General features: G+C 43.3%; 1 protein-coding gene across 3 annotated transcripts in view; it reads right to left on the bottom strand.

Annotated features, from left to right (window-relative positions):
* Positions 1-25,000, bottom strand: part of LOC137421004 (thrombospondin-3) — a 189,174-nt gene that overhangs the window by 80,090 nt on the left and 84,084 nt on the right. For all 3 annotated transcript variants that reach the window (XR_010983240.2, XM_068106622.2, XM_068106624.2), the window contains 7 exons: positions 23,683-23,842; positions 23,252-23,370; positions 21,743-21,795; positions 19,425-19,618; positions 10,671-10,849; positions 10,532-10,580; positions 8,963-9,159 (listed from right to left, as the gene is read on the bottom strand). Coding sequence is in view for 2 of the 3 variants with exons in the window: in XM_068106622.2 (XP_067962723.1) it covers positions 8,963-9,159; positions 10,532-10,580; positions 10,671-10,849; positions 19,425-19,618; positions 21,743-21,795; positions 23,252-23,370; positions 23,683-23,842 (951 nt within the window). In the remaining variant the exon portion in view is untranslated. The remainder of the gene's footprint in view (positions 1-8,962; positions 9,160-10,531; positions 10,581-10,670; positions 10,850-19,424; positions 19,619-21,742; positions 21,796-23,251; positions 23,371-23,682; positions 23,843-25,000) is intronic.

Raw genomic sequence — 25,000 nt, 5'->3', positions numbered from 1 at the left:
CGGCAGCAGAGAGAGAGCATGCGGCAGCAGAAGCTGAACGCGTCAGAGAGCATGAGTTGCGAATGTTGACTGAACGACTGCGGGCAGAGGGGTCTGCTGCAAGAGTCCCGGAAACTGTTCATGTTCGTTTGCCGGACTGGACGGGAGACACGAAGCCAGAAGCGTATCTGGAGATGGCGGAGAAGTTGTTGGCTGCCGGTGGCATTGATGAGAGCTTGTGGGTCGGCCATCTTGTGAGCCATCTATCTGAGAAGGCGAGGGAGGTATATGCGAGGATGGCAACCGAGGACGCAAACAAATACAGGGCATTGAAGGCCGAGATTTTGAATGCCTATGCGGTGTCCGCATGTATTTATAGGAGAAATTTTTTCAGCTGGACTCGTGAGTCCAGTCAAACCTATGAGGAACATTCGCGGGCCTTGTTGGAACAGCTGCAGAGATGGTTCAAGGGGAGCAAGGTGGAGTTACCTCAAGCGGTTGCGGAACTCCTGGTGCGTTACCGTATCGATCAACAGCTTCCGCCTGACTTAGCATTGTTTCTTGTCGACAAAGACACTGTTTCCTTGGCAGACTGCGTCAACCTTATTGATAAACATGTTTTGGCGTGCAAAATGCTGCAAGTCACGCAGTCGCTTCGTAAGACGGAGGAGTCTGCGATCAAGACCGCCCCCCGTCTGCCCGGCGGCTGGATCGAGGGGAAGGGTTCTCCGATGACCTCCACTGGGGGCGCTCGCGAGCCGCAGACCAGGGCAGGGCCCTGGTGCGATTTCTGCAAACGCGTGGGGCACGGTGAAAACCGCTGTTTCTCTAATCCCGCCAGTCCGGCCTACCGAGGCAACCCTCCTGTTAAGTCGGAGGGAGATCAGTGGAACTCATCCGCCGGGCCCTCGCACACGACGGTGGCATCGGTGACCGAGGTCACTGCCACCGGGGCTAATTCCATTCATCCACTGCATCAGGAGTATTCAGGGACAGCCTTAGTGGGTGGCCCCGATTCGATGCTGAAGTTTGAGACCAAATACCTTCGGGATACTGGGGCGACACGGTGTGTTCTCCGGGTGGGGGTAGTTCCGGCCTCTCAGATGCGTTATACCGGCGAGTATACCCTCCTTCGGGGCATTGACCGGGTTCTTGGCCGGTACCCCCTTGCCCTCCTCGAGGTCCGGAGTGACATTTTTAAGGGTCCAGTGACCTGTGTGGTAGTACCCTACTACCCTATACCCGGGGTCTCCTTGCTGATTGGCAATGATGCCATAGCCAGGGAGGAGTCATTGACTCTGACCTGTGGGGGGGTCCCTAGAGCCCAGAGTAAACAGGCGGAGAGAGGGGCGGAGTCAGACATATCTTCACTCTGGCCCGAGGAGCCTAGCGCCTCGACTCCAGTTTCCGACGGTGACGTTGCGTCAGCTGAAGTCCACCCGAGCCTCCCGTCAAGCCAACCTCAGGTGCCGTGCTCCTCAGGGACCGCTCCCGCCATGTCGCGATTCAGCAGGAACGCTAATGCTAAGGTATATGTGGGAAACCTGGGCAATGGAGCAGCGAGAGCCGAGCTAGGGAGGGTCTTCGGGCATTACGGACCACTCCGCAACGTATGGGTTGCTCGGAACCCACCTGGATTCGCAGTTGTTGAGTTTGAAGATCCACGAGATGCTGAAGATTCGGTCAGAGCCCTTGATGGAAGGTTAATTTGCGGATCGCGGGTGTGCGTCGAGATGTCGAATGGCATGTCGCGGCGGCCTCGTTTCAGACGCCCTTTGGTCCGCAGGCCGTTCGACCCGAAAGATCGATGTTACCAGTGCGGTGAAAGGGGTCATTACGCATATGACTGTCGTTCTCGACACCGGAGGAGAACCCGCCGCTCTAGGTCTCGGTCCGTTTCCTTCCTGTAAATGTTTCCCCACCTTGAGTTTGGCTCCCTTGTTTCTCTATTGTGCTTTGGGTGAAGTGTAACTCTTGTGGGGTAGATGTTAATGGGGTGTATGGTGTTTAATATTGTGTGTGAAAAAAAAAACAAAACTGGTTCATTGTTTACCCTGTTAACGCCTGTTAATTGCCTGTTGCGTTAATAAGTGCGTTATTGTTGCGTTATTGTGTTGCGCCATTGCGTTGCGTTGTATTGTTGCGTTGTTTCGTTATTGTTGTTAACAAGTGTTAGTAATTGTTAATTGCGTTAATTGCCTGTTAGCAATTCCCGCCATCATCTTGCCATGTGATTTGCACCTACTACAAATACTGGTTTTAAAAACGCCGTCTATTCGACGGGGTTTTTACTTAGGGGGGGAGGACTGTGAGAAACCCCCCGGTGAAACCACCTTTGTTCTCACCCAATTGAGTGCCCCGCCCACCACTGACGTAACCTCCTTGGAGCCTCACGCGATTGGGAGGCGAGTCGGGACGTGATTGGTGGAGGGTCAGAGAGCGCGGCCGCCATCTCATGATACGGACGCAGCTCGGAGGTTCGAGGCCTCGAGGCGAGGGAACTTTCGTTACGCCTCACGACAGCGAGTTGTGCTGATCGTTTATAGTTATGGATTGTACGAGTGAGTGATTCCGGAAGAGAACGAGTGATTCCCGGAGATCGTAGATTGGAACTGTGAGTCCTATATTGCCTGCTTCGTGTTGGAGCTACTGGCCGACCGTTCCTGGCGGCCTTGTGCGGTATTCCATCCTGGTATCCTCCGAGTCCCGGAGCCCGTCGATTGGAGCCGCGAGTGATCTTACCTGCGTCCAGTTGGAGCGTCTGTGGCCGACAGTTCCTGCCGGCTTGTGCAACATATTACCTTTGGTTACCTTTCATGGTTTTTGTGATCGAGCCAATAAATAATCGTGCTTTACCCCTAGAAGGCCGATTAAAACACAATTGTGTTTATTGCGTCTCTTTTGGTTCACTACGTGGATTACTTGAAGCCCGGACATTTACGTCCGTATTCCGTGCTGGGATACATTCCACAGACGGGATCGCGACAATATATATATATATATATATATATATATATATATATATATATATATATATATACTGTATATATACATATATATATATATATATATATATATATATATATATATATATATACTGCATATATACATATATATATATATATATATATATATATATATATATATATATGTTTATATATATATATATATATATTGTATATATATATATATATATATATATATATATATATATATATATATATATTGTATATATATATTGTATATATATATATATATATATATATATATATATATATATATATATATATATATATAGTATATATTAGGCAACCAATTTTGCTACATTATAACAATTGGGAATAACATTATATTTGGGTACCCTCGTCCCTCTATACAAGGGGAAAGGTGACCCTCTGGACTGTGGCTCGTACCGAGCGATAAAGTTATTGGAGCATGGAATGAAGGTATTGGAAAGGGTGTTGGAGAGGAGGATAAGGAAGAAAGTGAAGATTGACGAAATGCAGTTTGGATTTATGCCAGGAAGAGGAACGACAGACACACTTTTTATTGTGAGGGAGTTGCAGGAGAAGTACATGGAGAAGAGGAAGAAGTTGTTTCTTGGGTTGGTTGATCTGGAGAAAGCATTCGATAGGGTTCCACGTGAAGTAGTGACATGGGCATTGAGGAAGTTAGGAGTGGAGGAATGGTTGATCTGAGTAGTGATGGCAATGTACAAAAGAGCGCGCACAGCTGTAAGGATGAAGGACGGGAACAGTGGTGAGTTTGAGGTGAAGGTGGGAGTGCATCAGGGGTCGGTACTAAGTCCACTACTATTTGTAGTTGTGATGGAGGTGCTGGCTCGGAACGTAAAGGAGGGTTTACTGTGGGAGTTGTGGTATGCAGATGATCTGGGATTGATTGCAGAAAGTATGGATGGACTGAAGGAGAAGATGAACAAGTGGAAGGAATGTATGGAGACAAAAGGTCTGAAGGTGAATATCGGAAAAACGAAGTTCATGGCAAGTGGTAAAGCATGTGGTGAGGTGGAAAGAACTGGGAAGTGGCCGTGTGCTGTGTGCAGGAAGGGTGTCAGACTGAATTCCATTCAATGTACAATGTGCGCTGAGTGGGTTCATCAAAAATGTAGTGGTTTGAGAGGGTCATTAACCAGTGTGGCAGCTACATTCAAGTGTAAGGTGTGCACAGAAGGAGCTGCAGATGGAGGAAATGTTGAGTTGGATCTTGGAGACGACATGAAGCGGGAAGGTGTGAAAACATTTTGTTACCTAGGAGACATGCTGAATGGAGAAGGTGGATCAGACTCGGCAACGGTTGCTCGAGTGAGATGTGCATGGAAGAAGTTTGGGGAACTGAGTGGCGTGCTGACGAGGAGGGGAGTGTCGTTGAAGCTGAAGGGAAAGGTGTATGCTGCATGTGTGAGAAGTGTTATGATTTATGGGAGCGAGACATGGGTAATGAATGTAGAGCAGCAACGAAGGCTGGAAAGGGTGGAAATGCGAATGGTACGGTGGATGTGCGGTGTATCGTTGAGAGAGAGGAAGACAAATGATGAATTGCGAAAGATGATGGGAATAGAGCCTGTGATGGATGCTGTGAAGAGAAACAGTTTGAGATGGTTTGGTCATGTGTTGAGGAAGGATGAAAGTGACTGGTTGAGAAGAGTGATGGAAATGAATGTAGAAGGAAGTAGAGGACGGGGAAGACCGAGAAAGACTTGGCTAAGATGGTCGAAGAAGAAATGCGGGCAAGGGGGTTAACAAGGTGAGATGCAGAAAATAGGGCAAAATGGAGAAGATTGTCATGGGGACCGCAAGGCTAACCCCTGCTCTTGCAGGGAAAATGGCCTTAAAATGCCTGTTGTTTGTATAACAACTGAACAATTAATTTTAGATCAAGTCAGAATTACATTTTTTCAACAAGCAATCATGAATGCTGTTTGATATTGCAGCAATCAAATAATATTGGACCGGTCATCAGATTCGGACCAGGGTCCTGATCCCAATCCCGACTACTAATGTAATGGTTGACCATGGGTGGACTCGAGGTCAAATCTTCCACCCGGTTGGTCACCAGTGTAGCAATGGATAGTCATTGGGGGCGTATGCCATCCATGGGGAAAGCCAATCAGATCTTTAATGTTAGGTTTCTGATGTACAGAAACTCCCAGAAGTGTTGCCTACAGCCGGTTCATCCGTCTAAATGGATGAGGGCGACTCCATAACCCAGGATGAATGACTGAATTTTAAACCTCCTGACGAGGGCTTTTCGCACCAATTTTATAACAGCCATGGTCTTACTCGCCCCGCTATTTACCATATCCAACTTAAACTGCACACACACCAGGCCGACACGCCAGTCGGGAAAACAGGATTTATTAAAGAAAGGGGTTGGAAGAACAATTCGTAAACACACCCATTAGTTATTCTCTTTGTACAAGTAATTTCCCCGGCATGCACAAGACTCCACAAGGTCCACAAGACTGACATTCCTGGCATAGCTCTTACCTTTACACACAGTTGCAAGGCCCTGCTTTCATCTTCATTGAGGAAGGATTTGCTGGTTTGCAGAACCATAAATTATTTATTCAAATAAACAGACAGGTTACAAAGGGAAACAATTTAAAGGATTAATAAGGGAGGAATGGTGGGACGTCGTTAGACACATTACGGAAGGGAGGGGCCACGTTTATCTGCCTTCTGAACGCAAATTGTCACATATCCTATCATTCTACACAACAACAACAACAACAACATGCATTTTAAAGCAATTTTCCCTGCTAGAGCGGGGGTTAGCCTTGCGGTCCCCATGACAATCTTCTCCATTTTGCCCTATTTTCCGCATCTCTCCTTGTTAACCCCCTTGCCCGCATTTCTTCTTCCACCATCTTTAGCCAAGTCTTTCTCGGTCTTCCCCGTCCTCTACTTCCTTCTACATTAACTTCCATCACTCTTCTCAACCAGTCACTTTCATCCTTCCTCAATACATGACCAAACCATCTCAACCTGTTCCTCTTCACAGCATCAATCACAGGCAATATTCCCATCATCTTTCGCAATTCATCATTGTCCTCCTCTCTCTCAACGATACTCCGCACATCCATCGAACCATTCGCATTTCCACCCTTTCCAGCCTTCGTTGCTGCTCTATGTTCATTACCCATGTCTCGCTCCCATAAATCATAACACTTCTCACACATGCAGCATACACCTTTCCCTTCAGCTTCAGCGACACTCTCCTCCTCATCAGCACGCCACTCAGTTCCTGAAACTTCTTCCATGCACATCTCACTCGAGCAACCGTTGCCGAGTCTGATCCACCTTCTCCATTCAGCATGTCTCCGAGGTAGCAAAATGTTTTCACACCTTCCAGCTTCACGCCATCTCCAAGATCGAACTCAACATTTCCTCCATCTGCAGCTCCCTCTGCGCACACCTTACATTTGAATGTAGCTGCCACACTGGTTAATGACCCTCTCAGACCACTACATTTTTGATGAACCCACTCAGCGCACATTGCACACTGAATGGAGTTCACTCCGCCACCCTTCCTGCACACAGCACACAGACACTTCCCAGTTCTTTCCACCTCACCACATGCTTTACCACTTGCCATCACCTTTGTCTTTCCGATATTCACCTTCAGACCTTTTGTCTCCATACATTCCTTCCACTTGTTCATCTTTTCCTTCAGTCCATCCATACTTTCCGCAATCAACACCACATCATCTGCATACAACAACTCCCACGGTAAACCCTCCTTTACGTTCTGAGCCAGCACCTCCATCACAGCTACAAATAGTAGTGGACTTAGTACCGACCCCTGATGCACTCCCACCTTCACCTCAAACTCACCACTGTTCCCGTCCTTCGTCCTTACAGCTGTGCGTGCTCTTTTGTACATTGCCATAACTACTCTGATCAACCATTCCTCCACTCCTAACTTCCGCAATGCCCATGTCAATACTTTGCGTGGAACCCTATCGAATGCTTTCTCCAGATCAACAAACCCAAAAAACAACTTCTTCCTCTTATCCATGTACTTCTCCTGCAACTGCCTCACAATGAAAAGCGCATCTGTCGTTCCTCTTCCTGGCATAAATCCAAACTGCATTTCGTCGATCTTCACTTTCTTCCTTATCCTCCTTTCCAACACCCTTTCCAATACCTTCATTCCATGCTCCAATAACTTTATCGCTCGGTACGAGCCACACTCCAGAGGGTCACCTTTCCCCTTGTATAGAGGGACGAGGGTACTCAGTTCCCAATCCACTGGAATGCGGCCGTCTTTCACCACCAGATTACAGATCTCTGTCATTCTCTTCACACCCCAACTTCCTGCTGCCTTCAACATATCTCCCACAACTCCCGTCGGCCCTCCCGCTTTTCCACTCTTCATTGCTTTATCGCTTCCTCAACTTCCTTCTCAGTTATCTTCTCTGCCGGTCCTAAAACTGGGTTACTCTCTATGTTGCCATCCCATTCATTCTCTGTATTCAACAGCATTTCCATATATCTTTTCCATCTTCCTTTAATTCCATCTGGGTCGACAACGATTTGTCCCACTTCATCCTTCAAGCAACTCACCCCCATCACATCACACCTCTCTTTCGCTATGTGTTTTGCAATTCTGAATACTGCTTTCTGACCCTCTTCCGAATCCAAGCGTTCTCCAAACATTTTCCTACATGCCTCCTGCGCCTTTGCTACCTCTTTCTTTGCAGCCTTCCTGGCTGCCTTATAACTTTCATGCTCTGCTGTTTCTGCTCCCGTACCCTTCGCCTTCTGCCACTCTTTGAACTTCTTCCTCTTCTCGTCAATCCTCTTTCCAACTTCAACATCCCACCACCATGTTTCCGAGTGCCTCGGTGGGCCTTTTGTCCATCCACATACCTCACCAACGGCTCCCAACAGACTAGCTTTCATTGACATCCAACCACTTTCAAGCTCAACCACATCATCCTCTACCCTACTCAGCCTCTCTTTTAATGCCTCCCTTACTGTCACCTCTTTCAACCTCCACACCTTCATTCTCGGTTGGTACTTCACCCGCCGAGCTCTCCTCGCACCTTTCACCCTTATGTCGCAGACAACCAAGTGGTGCTGTGAAACAGCCTCCTCCCCCGGGATCACCTTTGTGTCCCGGAGGTGCCCCCTATCTCGCCTACGCACCATCAGGTAGTCAACGGTTGTCGTCGACCCACCTGACGTGTATGTAACAAGCTTATTGTCCTCTTTCTGGAACTGAGTATTACAAATCAACAAATCAGCTCCATCAGCAAACTCCAAAATCCTTTCACCTTCTCCATTTCTCACACCATATCCGTAACCCCCATGAACTCCCTCAAAACCGTCCATACTCCTTCCCACATGTCCATTTAGGTCTCCTCCCACCACAACAACTTCCTCATCTTTCACGTTTTCCATCAGCTTCTCTATCGCACACCAGAACTTGTCCTTCTCTTCATCGCTTCGACCAAACTGCGGAGCATATCCCGAGATGACGTTCACCAAGAGCTTTCCAATCATCATTTTCACCATCATCAACCTATCAATCACTCTAGTCACACTCACCACACTGTCTACAAACTCCTCAGAAAACAGGACACCAACACCATTCACGCCCTCCAGGCACCCTTGCCACACAAACTTGTATTTCTGTCCCTGCCTACCCTTCACCATTCTCACACCACTTCCCTTCCATCTCGTCTCTTGCACACAACATATGTCCACTCTTCTTCTGACCAATACTTCCACCACTTCTCCTGGAAGTATTGGTCAGAAGAAGAGTGGACATATGTTTCTACACAGAAACCACATATTTGCACTGGCCATTTATTAATGAAATAAGTAGTCTATCTTACTTGCATTAACCCTTATGGCTGTTTCAACAATACCAAGTGAATTCCCTGCAAGTGAATTGACTTCCACACAGGTTCAAGTGCCCTTGGTTCCCACTGCCAATGGAAGAAATAAATATTTGCCTTGAGTTGCAGGCTTGGCTCAGCAATGGCGCGGAATGGCTTTGCCTGCCAGTATGCCTGCCGAGTCTGCTTCCATTGGACCACGTAGAAACTGGCACTGTCTTGATAGCCAAAGATGAAGCCAGCATAGTCATCGTCAGTCACCGTATTCACATGGAACGTTCCCTCAAAGTCCACACCATTGAAGGCTGTATAACCTGAGAATAAAAGAGTGGATACAAACTTCAAAAATCGTGATCATTTTGTTTTGTTACTTGAAATTTATTTTAAGAAAAAAAAACAACACTGAGGTTAAAATTCATGTGACTAATGAGCAAAAACCAATAGAAGATAGCTGGATCATTAAATTTTTTTGAGTCTTTGAACCCCTCCTCATGACCTTCCCACTCAATAAATAAATAAATAGAAGAGTTAAAGGCCCATAGAGAGTTGTAGTTTTTAAAATTCGGTCTTTCACAAATTTGCAGAGACACTGAGACTGCAGACAAAAGCCAGATTTGATAGTTCTACAACACATGCTGTGATGTTCTCATGGAGGTGCTGAAGGTGCTTTTCAAGGTAGGCGGGAGGAGAGAGGGCGACAACCGCGAGGCTATATACATGTGGACGTTGTAAGTTTTCTATAACAATCACTGCAATTAGAAGGAATTTCAAAATCTTAAACTTAAGAAGTTCCAATTTTTTGAAACTTTTATACTTCTAAATGTCTTCCAAATACAGCATTTGTTTAATTAAAAACTTACAATGCCCTATTTTGGCCACTGCTCTGTCTTGCACCAGCTCCTCTATTAACATGCTTGGCTGAATGACGTTTTCTGATAGCAAAACAAAATACAGAATCCCATCTGGTCGATTATTTGTTTCGGTGAATAAGCTGAGGAACAAATCTGTTCATGTTAAAGAGGGTCAGGGAATGAAGTAGCTGACATTTGGTTTGGGCATAATGATGACATGAAAGATTTCGAGGTGAGCATATATACCTGCTAATGTACTCTGATTTTTTGTCTGTGAAAATATCTCAAAGGGTTGTGGACGGATTGGGACAATATTTGGTGGACAGGTTGGGTGTGTTACAAGACGAAATGATTAGATTTTGGTGAAGATCCAGATCCGGATACTTGTATTTTAAAGCGATTCTTCGCAATTGAGAAATGCGGCCAAAAAACGATATTCAACACGATATTTCAAAAAGTTTTGGATGGATTCGGACGAAACTTGGTGGATGAATTGGAACGGTGACGAGAACAAGCCGATTCGATTTTAGTTCAGATCCGGATCCAGATCCGGCCTGTCAGTGGGATACAACACGTAAACGGTTCAGCCTGGTGGAGGTATGCGCTCTACCGAGTGCCTTTCTAGTTGTACTGTATTCACTAATTGGTGAAGTGAATTACAGTATGTACATGGATAGATATGGCTGAACCACACACATGCCAGACTTTTTCCATTGAACAGATGTCCATGGAATTGAATCAAAACCATTCGACATATTGTTGAATAAGTGGGGTGTGACACACAGATTAAAAAAAAACATCAATGATGAGTAACTTGATCCGTAGTGTTACATACCCACAGCCAGACCTGGGTCACTGTTCATAGTCTGCACAATCTCCATGCCCTGAACGAAGAATATAATGAATGAATATTCCATACAATTTATAATCATCAATACAAACACAAAGGTAAAAAACTCTCCTTGCAACCTTACCTCATTCAAAACAACCCAATTGGGATCTATTTGGGCATCACCCTCAGGGTCCAGCACAACGGTCTGATACGCTCGAAAGTCGGTGAGGGTGATTTCCACATTTTCCGGACACACGTCGAGGAAGTCAACAACCGAATCATTGTCAAAGTCTTCTTCACAAACATCGCCGACACCATCCTCTGCAATCCAACAACATCACCTGCAATCCCACACCATCCATCCCATGCAGTCCTACACAATCCTCAAAATCCCCTACACAAGAATGTATTGCAGCATGTCAAACACGAGCACTGTTAACTCACACAGTAACAATCGAAACACCATTTGTATTACATTTTACAATGTTTGCCGTCATGTTGGCAATATTGTTAAAAGTCGAAAAACGTTTTGTATGTGGGAGTTTAAGCACACATTAAAAACTGTCTATTTATACGGTCAGACACTGGAAAGGTTCAGTCTCAAACTTCTAGGCCTGAGCATCAGCCATGCATGACCTGTCCTGGGCCAAACAAATAGCAAAGCTGGCCTCAAAAGTAGGCCACAGACTGGGCTACTGACATCCTCTGTTGATCCACATCGTTCTTTGGAAAATGAGAGCTATTCACAAGTCTGAAAAGCCTAAAGTTGTCCTTTGGTCAATTGAGTACTGCTCTCCCTTATGGGCTGGCACCCCAGCATCACATGGATCTATCCTGCATTCTGTGGAATTTAAAGCTCGCAACATTGTTGGAATCTCCAGTGATGTGGCCGAAGCACAAGGTCTCTTTCCTTCATATCGCAGGCAAGTTGCTAGTTTGTTTTTTGCCGCCACTTCTCAGTGGTCTGTTTGTCCTCCAACTCTCCCAATAAACTCCAGGATGCATATGCATTCTTCCAGTAAGTCCCTTATGGTATAAACTTCCAAAATCCAGGCTGAATGCGAACCTCGACTTCTTTGTTCCTCATTTCTCTCATCTAGGGATCCTCCTTCCGGAAGCCGTTCTTTTGCATTATTCCCTGCAGGACTTCACACAGGCAAGTGCACCGCCAAATCATGTCATCCCCCATCTTTCGCCATGGCCTTTATTACCCCCATTGAACCGTCCTAACCCAACCCTCTTACTTGCTGGTTTCAGTGTTTCCTCGCATTCTCTCTCTTTATTGTACACCACTCCTTTCCTATGCCACCGAAGAGGGCCCGGCATTCCTCGGCAATGACGTGTGCTGAAAAGGAGAACTCAGTTTTCACTCCGGTTGTTTGTTTTCTTGTTTGTCCGGGAGATATCTCAGCCATCCTTTGAGCTAGGAAGCTGACATTTTGGCACAATAGTGAGCAATTGCTTTGGCAAAAACAGCATTTTTTGTTTTTTGTTTAATCAATTAATTGATTAGTTACTTAATTATTATCGATTAATTAAGTACATATTTATTTCCTTTCTCATCTGGGCAATAACTCAGGAATCCTTTGAGCTAGGAAACTGATATTTGGACATGACAGTGACCAAATGATGTGGCTATAAAGCATATCCTTGATTTATTGATTAATCAATTAATCGATTAATTATTGACTGATTAATGAATTGATTGTTTAATTTTTTTGATTAATGTCTTATTTAATTAATTTTTGAAAAAGTTACAGCTTCGGATGAAGCACTGGTGGCTTAGATATGCTATTAGCCAATTGATTAACAAAATATTTTACGATCATTATTTATTGATTTTAATCATGCAATTAATCAATCAATTATGTACACCTCTCCCTCCCAATACAGTCTCTATGAGCTGCACGGCGGTATCACAGGGTGCCGAAGGCGCCCCGGCAATGCCGCGCTGGAGGATATTTATTTAATTGGCATGGGGGCAGTGTACTTTAAATGTATCTGTACTTGTTATTTTCCTTTCCAATTAATTTACTATTAATTTATTGCCTTGCTGATTGTGCCTAATTGTTGAGTATGGTACATTATATCTTGCAAAATTGAAGATTTTCAACTATATTGGTTGGTCTTGTGTGTTGATTATGTTTGTCTGTCAAGCACCTACGTCACAATTTTAAGCCGATCTTCACAAAACTTGACCAGATGTAGAGATGGTCATAAAGAAGAAGTCTATTGATTTTGAGGTCAAAGGTAATCTTGAGATCAAATTTCTAAAATTGTCATTTTCCATCTGATTGACTTGAAAGTTGAACAACATTTGCATATCGAGTCATTAACTGGGAAAGCAACTATTTTTTTAGGTCAAAAAGTCAAAGGGTAACTCAAGGTCAAACTTCTGATATCATCAATTTTCATCTGAAAATCATCAATTTTAATCAGATTGACACGAGCTTTGATGAAGATCGTCAGTTTTAATCTTAATGAAATGGACAATTTGATGTATCCATGACAACTTTTTTTGGGAGATGGGAGGGGGTGGATTTTGCAACTATCGTTCTCTGCATGACGTCTTATTGTTTATTTGTTGTTGAGTCTTTCAAGTGTTGCAAGTTATATATTAGTTCAGTAGCCATTGTATCACCATTTGCAAGTTATAAACATGTTTTTTTCTACTGCACACTATTATTTTGAGAATCATTATTATTTGGTTACTTGTCAAATCACACAAACTAGTGAGATACCCGTGCTACGCACGGGTGGGAGGCCGGGAGCAAACAGGCAATGCAGATACGGCGAATGCTAAAGTATGAAACCAATAAATTCCACATTCCTGTAGCACCCTCAGTCGCACATCAGACATGGACAGCAAGTTCGTGAAGGACTCCATGAAAAACGTACCCGTTCGCAAACAAACGGGTACGTTTACGTATAGAAACATCGATCATGGGTCCGTGGCGAATCTGCATATGGCGATCCACGAAGTTCATGTTTAGAAGGTGGAAACCATCACGGCATGTCGTCGTTTACTTGAACTCGATACGTTTACTTTTTTCATTCCAAACAACATAACTCCAATCACAAATTAATCACAAAATAAACTTTTAACAACATTGTTAATGTTTCCTTCATTGTAAACACCACCAAGTCAACAGTTAAAAGGATTTTGAGCCGATAGGTGTTACGGCCTTGGCAAGATCGATGGAGACAGCGATCTGTTAGCTTATACACCGCCCAAATAGCTATGTGGAATTCTCTCATGTAGAGATTAAACTCACGTCGTTTGAACTTTGGCCGAGGTCGTTATTTACTTTTAATGAGGTTTATATGCGAATCAAAAAGAAGATAATTGGTTTTGGGTCATCCTTTCCGCATATCTCATGGGATTGTGAGTTGGAGAGACGACCGTGATGGCCGGGAGGGGGTTGGCATTCTCTCAAGCAGGGATTCAACCCATGTCTTTATAAAAGGTCTTTGTCCGAGGTCACCGAGTCCGATTGGTGCAGCTGTGCAGCGATCGTTGCAGCCGTTTGTGCGGCACCCGGGAAAATAACGTTATGCGGGAGTCCAAACCTGAAAATTCTGGAGGCCAAAGCTGAAATTGGAAAAGCAATATGCCCTATTTTACTCCAGGAGATCCCAGGATTACCCACCCAAAATATCGTTGCGATCCGTTCAGCCGTTTTTGTGGTACCTTCGAACGGACGGACAGACAGACAGACGGACGGACATTTGGTGAATTATAGTAAGATGTTTAAAGGACAATCAGCATCATAAGAAATGTTAAAATGAACATTAGAATGTCCTCATAAAAATTTGGGTGGGAGTAGTAAAACATATTGTTGTGCCAGTGAGGAAAAATAAATAAATATTACACTGCAGCCTGGCCTTACATGCAAATAAAAAGGAGTAAAGAGAAAAAATAAATGGTTAAAACTTGTTTTACTTGCAAAAACAATTTTAGTCCTTGTGACAAATTATTTTTCCCTCATTAGTCCCTGACCCAGAGGAGACTACAGGTTTGCTGTCCATCTGTCCGTCAGGTCCATTCGTCTGTCTGTCTGTCTGTCGGTCCGTCTGTCTCACCTGTGGTTTTCTGCACATTTCCCCCGTACCTTTTAACATATTCAACTGAAACTTGGTACATGGCTTTATTAAGGATAAGTTACACAAGTCAGGAGACGACGATGGTTCACGAGCGAGCGGTATTCAATGACAAAGGACGGACTATAACCGAAACAGGCCCGGACAGGCCAGGCCCGGAAATGTCAAAACAAAGGTTACTGACCTTGACATGAGATAGAAAAGAATGTATAATCAGTTATGAGGTTAGTTAGCTACACAATACCGAAAATTCGGTGAAAAATGAAATGAAAAAAAAAAAAAAAAATGAAAACTCGAGCTCCGTGGGGGCTAGACACATGACATTGGCCTAACCAAATACCGAAACCCCTGTCAGATTCCACCAAACCCCCCTCAGAGAAGATGTAGCTTGAACTTGATTACCCCCTAAAAAGACATCTTTTTCGGGCGTGGCTCCGCCCACAATGGGCGCAATATGCCCACTCTAGGCAGGACACAACTAGATCATGATATCAACCTCCCACCCAAGTTTCATCAAGATCGGATGATATCATCGGATAGTTATGCTGCGGACAGACAGACAGACAGACACACACACACAGACAGACAGACGCACACACATGACAAATATAGTGGTCACTTGATAACTCGTGAACCAATAATAAGTTTGAGTTTCGTGACATTTTGCCATTTTTTCACGGCGTTATGCCCTTTTGCTTGGAAAAAGAACATTCATTTAAATCTCGTAGGGGGCATGTATTGCAAAGCAATTCTCCCTCTTGTTTATTTCAATTTTTTCCTAATTTGTAAAATTTCCATTTTTCTTTCTATTACCGTGGAAATTTTACAATAATCTCAACACAATTTTGAGAATATTTAAGAATATTGAAGCTTCGGTGAAAAGTAGTGGTAATCCCTCTTGTGTATTTGTGCTAATGTGCATAATGCCATGTCTGCAGATGTACTTTGTGAATAGGCAATAGGCATACTTGAGCAAGATATAACGGAGAGACGAGCCGGCCACATGTCCTCTAATTCCCACTTGGCACACCTGAGCTCCTATCCACCTACAAGGCTTTCATCAGCAGCTTGATGAAGTACTGCTCTCCCGTCTGGGCCGACTCCACTGCCTCACATCTTGTTCACCTTGACGTCATGGAAACCAAGGCTTTCAACATCATTGGAATCCCTTACAATGAAGCCGAGTCTCTAGCCCTATCACTTCGCCATCGCTGACAGGTCAGTGGTCTCTCTGTCTTCTTCCGCCTCATTTCTGGTCTAGTCCGCTTCATTTCTGGTCTGGCACCCTCTGCCCTCTCCATGTTCTGTCCCCACTAGGTATCTGCAGGACTCACATGGTCCACCAGCAACCCCCTCTGAGAGCAAATACCTAAATCCAGAACCACTGCTCACCTCCACGCATTTATTCCTCTTTTCCCACACCTGTGGAACCACCTTCTACACTCTCTTCAATGTCATTCTTCCCTGCAGGTCTTCAAGACAGCTGTTCACCACCATCTCAAGTCTTCCCCCATCCAAAACCATGATTTTTTCTCCACCTGTCAAACCACCTCCACCCCTCCCATAACTTTGCTGACATATCCCTCTTGTTCATCCCTTGCGTTCTCCACCACCACTCATCATTACCTGTATCCTCTGGTTGTCTGTCTCCATTGACTTTTCCATCTGCCCTGCTGTTGGCATTTCCCCTTTCTCCTGCTGTTCCCTTTGATATGTTGTGTCCTGATCTGTTCTGTTGTCTAGCTCTTCCATGAGCCGAGACCTTGCATTAAGAAATCCTCAAACCCTATTTGTATAGATTTGTAGCCATAGCTGGGGATAAGGTTAATGTATTTCTATACTCGTGTCTGTCTTGTAATGGATGTTCATCGGATTTGTACATCATGTAATTTGTGTGTGCTTTTTCATTTTTTCTAAAACTGTATTCTGGTTCATTATCATTATAAACTAGAGTGAAGTTGTTTCCACACAATCGCAAATCCCTATGCTTCCCACTCAAAACAAAGTTGAAAGATGGAAAAAATGGAGCATGAATCGGGGGTCAAATCCAAAAAATCGTTACATATTTCATGCGTCTCCCAACGTTGATTGCATATACAAAGTTTCATTTCAAAATGTGCCTGTAATTGCATTTTTCGGTATTTGACCTTTTGATCATGCCCCAGGGGGTGGGGCCAAAACCATACTGCTCTTGCACATTCTTACCATGTGGTGTTCATAACTACTAAGCTTGGTGAATTTTGCCCAACCGTTTAGGAGGAGATAGCATAACGGACAGACAGACAGACAGAGCCATTTACAATATCCCACGTTTTTTCAACCAATCGACAGGTCTGGGCAATACGTCCAGTGCAACCATGGTCTGCCGAGACTCGGCCAGGTTACAATATTATATCTGTATATTAATAATGAGCACTGTTAATTATCCAGTCACCTTATTACTTGTACTATGATTGTACTATGATCAATGTACTATGATTGTACTTGAACTATGATCACTCTGGTTTATGATTGGTATTTGCATCTGTACTATATTAGAAGCATTTTGGCAAATTTGGATGGAGATGTTAGAAACAATAATCATCACTGACAGGTAGAGTTGAGGTCAAAGGTCTAACAGGAACTGAAATGAATAAGAACTGAAGAATTAACAAAAATAGAAAAGAAGGTGAAAAGAATGTTGGCATCCTTTTATCATAGTGACATGATGAGATTTTTCCAGGATTCTCGATGAGACATATCACTGACTAAATCAACGCCACTCAAGCTCATGCCCTCTATGATGTTTCGAGGGTTTTTTTTTTGTTGTTGGTTTTTTTGTATACAAGATCGAGGCTCGTGAAAGAGCTAACATTAATCACACAAAAAGTCAAACAGACACACAAAACACAAAAAAATAAGGGGAGCGGCAGATAAGATGGGGAGAGAGGGGGAAGGACACAAACACAACATTTGAGAGCAGGGACATCGGGAGAAATGTGGGAGGGGGAGGGCTTTGGGGGAGGTGGGAGAGGTATAAAACATATGAACACTGCAAGGACTTCCAGGAAAGAAGTTGGAGTTTCAAAAAAAGTGTATCTGGGGTGAATTAGCGGGGGTAGACCGGGGGTAGTTGTGAGGGGACGACCCCTTCTCCGGGTATCCGTGGACTTCCAGAGTAGAACTTTCTTGGAAGTTCTTCATGTCACATCACATGACCACGAAGGCAAAGGTAGAATTCTCTCACAATAGCATATAGGTGGGACAAAGAACCACACAGATCCCTGTTGGTGATATGGTCCTTGCCAAGAAGCATTCAGAACTTTATGAAGCAATCGGGTGTAGGTACCATCTAGTGATTTCTCCAATGTTTGGATGATGGTCCAGGCTTCGCACCTATAGAGAAGGATCGACTCAACAGTAGTTTTGAAGACCCTTATCTTACTCTGTCTGCAAACTGAAGATCTTCAAACTTTATGGATGGTGTGAACTGCTGCCCAAGCCTGAGCTTTTCTGCATTCTAAGTCATGCTGTGTGTTGGTATAGGAGCTGAGGTATTTACAGTCATTCATTTTCTCTGTCGGACTTCCGGTAAGTATAGCACACTCAGCTTTTCAGCACTGAGAACGATCCCAAACAGACCGAGCAGCAGTTTCAACCTTGTGAAGTAGAAGTTCAGCTTCCATGAACATGTCTGAGAGGAGCGTTGTGTCGTCAGGAAAGTGGACATCAGAAATGTGCTGGGCTGGATGTCTGCGACTTCTATGCCAGGAGGGAGGTAAACCATCCCAGTCTTCAATCGCAATTCTTAGGTCATAGTCCAAGGCAATGGTAAACAGGTAAGGAGGGAGCAGGTCTCCTTGAAGAACTCCATTGTCAATTTGAAAAGTTGTATCTTTTCCTCCAGGAGTTAATACGACTTTCGATCTCCATACATGGTATCTCCATACATGATTTGTACGGCCTTCACAATCGACCCAGGAATATGAGTATATAACTTGGAAAGGTTTATTCCTATCAATGGAGTCAAAGGCTTTCTTGAAGTCCATAAAGATGATAGCAGCCTCTTCTTGGTAGTTACATACTTCCTCAATGATGCACCTGAGAGCAAGGATCTGAAAAGATGTAGATCGAAGGGGCCTAAAACCATTTTTATTTGGGGGTAGGATATTTCCTAATTCAGGTCAAATTCTGATAAGGAGGAGGCGATTGTAGATTTTTGCTGCTGTTTCAGTTTAACTTATTCCATGATAGTTTTCAGGAAGCGTTAAATTGCCTTTCTTGGGTACTGGTACAATACCTGCTTTTCCCCATCCTGGAGAGCACTTTCCTAAGTACACTATATTTCATTGCAGAACTATAGTCAGATTTTTCTTAACTATGGAAGTCGCCAAACTTCGATTGGAATACTATCGAGACCGGGGGCTTTTCCTAGTTGCATTTGTTTAATTGCTGTGTTAAGTTCTGCTTATGAAAAGATGCCAGCTGTAATGTTGGAGTTGACCTCAAAAATGTGCTTGATCGGGTTGTTGCGTAGGCCAGTATTATTAGAAGAGAGCAGTTTTCGAAACTTAGCTTTCCAGGAATTTAAATGATCCTCACCTTGGATAAGGTAATAAAACACTTTAAAAACTGACCCATAGGTTCCAGTTTGAGGAGACTTATCATATAATGTTGAAACTGCTTCAAGACATAATTCTCATCGATTATTCACTAAATTGCACATATTGATTATTTATCAACACAATGCTGTTTTATCAACAAAATCGATCACTAAGAGCTAACCACAACACTGCTACATCATATAAAGGCATACCATTCTTGTCCTCTTGCATAGGGTTGGCCACCAGGCGACAGTTGTCAGGGCCTGGTCGTATGAAATCAGGAATTCCATCGTTATCATCATCACTGTCGCAGTCATCTCCAAGTCCGTCATTATCTGTGTCCAGCTGGTCCGAGTTGGGAATCGATGGGCAGTTGTCTCTTGTGTCCTGGTACCCATCTCCATCACTGCACATCAACAAAGAATATAACATGGGTGGGATACAAAGTCATTGAGAAGGTAGAGCGATTGGAGTCAACAAATATTATTCTTGCTCAGGTTGCAATTTAAATTTAACTATTACGAGGTAAATGGAAAATGGCCACCACATGGAATGGAGATATTTCATCAGCCTGCCTGCCCAGTAAGACTAGAATGTCCCGGTTTAGAAATCCCACACAGCTAGTGACACCAGTGCTGAAAGGCCAGACCGGACCTGTTGTCATGCTTCATCAGATTTTTCCAATAAAGTGTTCTTTTTCACTCCTGTGGTAATTTATCCCAAATCCATTTTGGGTGATTTCTAGTAACAAAAGAAGAGTTTGTTCTATAGATAACTTGTATACCAGAGTCAAAGAAATAAAATCAATTCCAAAATGACAACAGAATGAGGAACAATATGATCCAACTCTCAACTCCACCGTGTTTGGATTTCTGTACATATTTTTCAGTGATTTGGTTTTCTCCGGTTCTTCATTCGTTTCTAGGCTTTACCTATTTCATATTACAGTAGAGTCACATTAATAAGGAACATATTACAGTGTTGGCTTAGTGGTTAGGGTGCCGGCTTGGGATCCTAGGATCCTGGCGTTCGAATCCCGGTGGATCGCTGAATTAACACCAGGGGGGTTGACTCAACCCGTCATCCTTCCGAGGTCGGCAAATTGAGTACCAGTTCAATGGTAATTCCCTGTGTGTCGCAAGAGGCGACTAACAGGGTTGGTGGCAGGAAGGGCATCCGGCCGTAAAACATTGCTCCAAAAAGGGGACCACGGTGCCCAAACAAGGCCAACCCCTGCTCTGCGGGGAAAAATGGCCTCTAAAGGTGGTTCTTCTTTTTTCTATATCACAGTAGAGTCGCATTTAAATACTTTTGTTGCAAAGAACAGCACTTTTGGTGGACAATCTCATCATCTTATTGGAAAGGTTTTCAACTGAATGGAATAAATAATAAAATCTAAAATCTAAATACTTTGAGCCATTGGGGATAAATTAAAGCAAAAACCGATTATGTGCAAAGGCCTCAGGTTAAACCATGGAAGGTACAATGTTTTATTTATCCTGGTTAACGCCATATAGCAGGATGTCACACCTGCATACCCAAAGAAAGCAGCTCCTCAACAAAAGGCGTTCCACACCCAACCAGGGCTCCACAGCTCACATCACCACCATGGCTTAAGCGGCAAGCATGAGATGTACAAATGAACAGGATCCATTGGTGGAGAAATGACTGGAATTAAGTTGAAGGAGAAGCATGAATGAGATTGAGAAATTATATCAGAGGAACCGAGAGATTTGACACGCTTTTACTTATTTGGTGAAAGGTTAACGGGAACAGTTACAGAGAACGAAGCACTGGGGAACAGGTGGGCATCGGACACACACAAACAAGAGTATAAAGAATGTTTCAGGTAGCGATATGGTGAGCAAAGAAACAAGGTATCATTAAAATAAATAATGGCAAAATGAAAGATTACTTAAGATGGCAATGAGCTACTTCCTTGAGCTAATGGAGGGAGGAGAGATTGGATATACACAAGGTGGTGATTTCATGGGTAGAAGGCAAATAATTGGAGATGAGAAGAAATTTGTATTTGGGAAGGTCAACAAGAATCAAGTGACTGAATGAATGTGTTAATCTGGTTGTGCAGTGAAGAGGAAGAAGGCTGAAAAGGTTAGGGCATACAAAACCAGATGATATAAGCTGTAGAGAGTAAGAATTATCATGTCTATGATGAGAGTGTAAAAGGCCCTGCACCCAAAACCTTTTGGTAGATCCAAATGAAATTAAAAGTTTTCATCTCCATAACGTCCAGGAATAAAATGTGGGATTCAGAGGTGCCGGCGTATAATAAATAATTGAGTAAAATAAATAATTATTTAAAATATTTACAAAATAAATAATTGAGATGTAACTGCAATGAAATGTCACGTTCTAGGTGTCATACCAGCTTTTGATCTTCTAAATGGATAAAAAGAATTGATCATAGAAATACATTCTTTTACTTCAACTTTTTAATACCCTTAAAATGTAATTATAAATATAGACAGTAAACAGTAAAGAAAATACTTCAAATTATCTCTTGCTATACCTGTCTTGATTTGTATCACAAATGTCTCCAACCAAGTCACTGTCGACATCCGTCTGAAGCAAAATGAAAAACACAATGAGTGTTATGGATAAAGTGTTATGAAAAACACACAAACATACAGCACAGTGTTAGGGAATGGCCAAAACCTAAACAAAAATACAACATCTAAGGCTCGTGATGGAGCTGCGACTCACTCTCACACATACATGGGCATACTGACGAAAAAACACAACACCGCCACTGAGCTTGGGGGAAGTGCCGTCATTTCCCGAGATACTCTGGGTACCAGCGACGTCACAACAATGGTGCCGTTTTTCTCACCGCAGTCAGCGGGGCATTTCCTCCGGAGGAATTTCCTCCTCCCCATGGATGCCAACTGATAGGGATTGTCCGTGCTCTATCCTTTTTAATGCTGGACTTCAAGCAAGGAAGCAGCACATACCATTTTTAAAGTCTTTGGTAACTTGTAAAACTGCCAAAAAGTTTATGTGTAATACATATAGCCAATGTAACGGTAATGCTTCTCCTCTCAGTGTTGCACGAGACAATTCTGGAGGTAGTTACAAAAAAAAGCGGAGGCCTATGTTGTGCAAAAAAAGGAAGAAAAAAACGACAATAAACAATATGATCAACCATGACAGTGAAAACTTAAATGAGGCATTTCTTAATAATCACACATCAGTACCGATCATCAGCAGTCTTAATGCAGAACTTGCTAAATGCATTATTCATGATTAAAATCAACACTGGAAATGCGATATCGACTCTACATTATATAAAAAAAATTAATGATACATGTGGAAAAAGGGGGAATGGGATGAAGGGAGAAGAAAGAGTGGGGGAAGGAAGAAACAACGTTAGAATACACTCGTCTCTCAGTTGTCTAGCCTGGGTTCGAATCCCGACCCAGCCAAAACGGTCAATCCGGTGTTTTACAGGCAGGGCGATTCCTCAATGCGTGTGCCGCCCCTCAAATGGACGTTTAATTGGGCACCCCTTCTGCTGGCATTAGTAGGTGGACATTAAAGATCACATGGTGTCCTTCGTAAGGAGTAGGCGAGCTATCGCCGGCACCCTGAAACAAGTTTCAAATTCCTGCTGACACCCACAGAGAGCATTGCATCAGCGGCACAGCCGCGCCGCGAGCCAATGATGCTACCCCACAGCATTGTGCTGCATACAAAAGAGAGATTCCATTTTGCGTTAAGATGTGTAATTCTAAAATAGAGATGTTCCTGAGCTCATATTTAAGAATTGGAGTGATATATCCCAACAAATTAAGGCAATCGAGAAGTATTTCAAAAGTTAATGGTCAGAACTCTGATGGTGCCCATAATGGAGAACATCTGTACAGAATGAAGGTAACCATAAAGACAAATGGCAAAATTGACCATTAATTAGAACCTATGGCTGTCATTGGATGGGAACGATTGAGTTACATCTTTGTTGTCAGCAATGCTCAGAACTTTAATGTAACGTTCTTTGTTGTCAATCAAGTGTATGTAGCACCTGTGTGGGATTGCTAACTTCCGGACAGCTATCGCAGGCATCTCCCACGTTATCGTTATCCCGGTCCGTCTGCAGTGGGTTCGGTACACGCGGACAGTTGTCCAAGAAGTTTGGGATTCCTACAGGGAAGAGGAGAAATCCAAGTGGGTAAAGAAATTGCTTCACAATTTTCTGTATCACTCCGCTGTCACGAAAACCTTGTTTTAATCTACATTTGTGAAAGAAATTGATTGTTTTACAAGATTGTTGTCAGATTACCACCATCACAGAATCATATTTTCTTTCAGCAAATTAAGGGCCCTGAAGGCATCAAGACATGGTTCATAAGCACATGAACCATGTCTTGATGTCTTGCCAAAGTAGCCATTATGAGCTCAAATCAACTTATAGACAAGCTAAAATGGCCAACTACCATAGCACGCTGACCGTACCATCTCCATCAATGTCTTCATCACAGGCGTCACCCTCGCCGTTGTTGTCGGTGTCTCGTTGATCGTTGTTGTTCACGCTGGGGCAGTTATCGCAGGCATCACCATAAGAGTCCATGTCTGAATTCTGTTGGTCTTTGTTGTCTACAAGTCGGCAGTTGTCCTGCACAAGATGGTCCACAAAACAGGATTTCACTCAAAGGTGGGTCAGCATTATGGATCAGTGAGTGAGTGAGTATCCAAGTGTGCGACTACACAGACAAATCTACTTTAATAAAGATCGTTCATTCGTAGACGTACTATAATCTTTATACCTTGTCAAGCTAGATTTGAACATAAATATGAACTATAATTTCTCATTAAAATCATTCTTGCAATAAAACTGAAACACATTGTTCCAACACCTGGGCTATGTTCAGTTACCAAGCAGCTTGCTAGCGCTTGCCAGGCCAGCCATTCCTTATCAATGGTTTCAAATCAAGAGCTTGCTTGAGTGCTTAATTCACATGGCGAGCTCTCTACAAGAAACCTGGTAACTGAACACACACCTGGAAACCCAAAATTATTCATTCAATAAATAAAGGTAATCCTAATATTCATTTGTAATTGGTCACTAGCTTTGACACCAATACAAATTTTCATTACAGACCCTAGGCATCAAAATTAAAAAAACCAAACACCGAAAAAATAGTTTTAAAGCACTTCGCCACCATTAGGGCATTTAAATTCCATTTAATTAGATTACAGCATTTAAATTATTCAAGGAATAGTATAACCTGATGTATTCCTCACGAAGTTTAAGCTTTGGAAAGAAAACAGTCAAGCAATAAGCTTAGCTGAACAATAACTTGATAATATTGATAATTCAATGAAACATTAAAGTCATTGCCGAATTAATATAAATATCGTCAGAACCAAGCGTTCGCAGGGGATACGGTCCTGGAAAATGCCGCGAATGTCGGAACCGTGAATGTTGGGGTGTTGTTTCAATGGTAAAAGGGGGGATAGGTTCTCGGCAGTTCCTAGTTCGCAGATAATCCCACAAATGTTGAGGAAAATCCCATGAATGCCAAGGAAAATCCCACGAATGCCAAGGAAAATCCCACGAATGCCAAGGAAAATCCCACGAATGCCAAGGAAAATCCCACGAATGCCAAGGAAAATCCCACGAATGCCAAGGAAAATCCCACGAATGCCAAGGAAAATCCCACGAATGTCAAGGAAAATCCCACAAATGTCAAGGAAAATGCTGCAAATGTCAAGGAAAATGCTGCAAATGTCGAAGAAAATCCCGCAAATGTCGAGGAAAATGCCACAAATG

The sequence above is a fragment of the Myxine glutinosa genome, chromosome 2, assembly GCF_964187855.1.
Source record: "Myxine glutinosa chromosome 2, kmMyxGlut1.1, whole genome shotgun sequence".
Lineage (NCBI taxonomy): Eukaryota > Metazoa > Chordata > Myxini > Myxiniformes > Myxinidae > Myxine > Myxine glutinosa.
The sequence above is the reverse complement of the archived record's forward strand: the minus strand, read 5'-3'. Positions and strand labels throughout refer to the sequence as shown.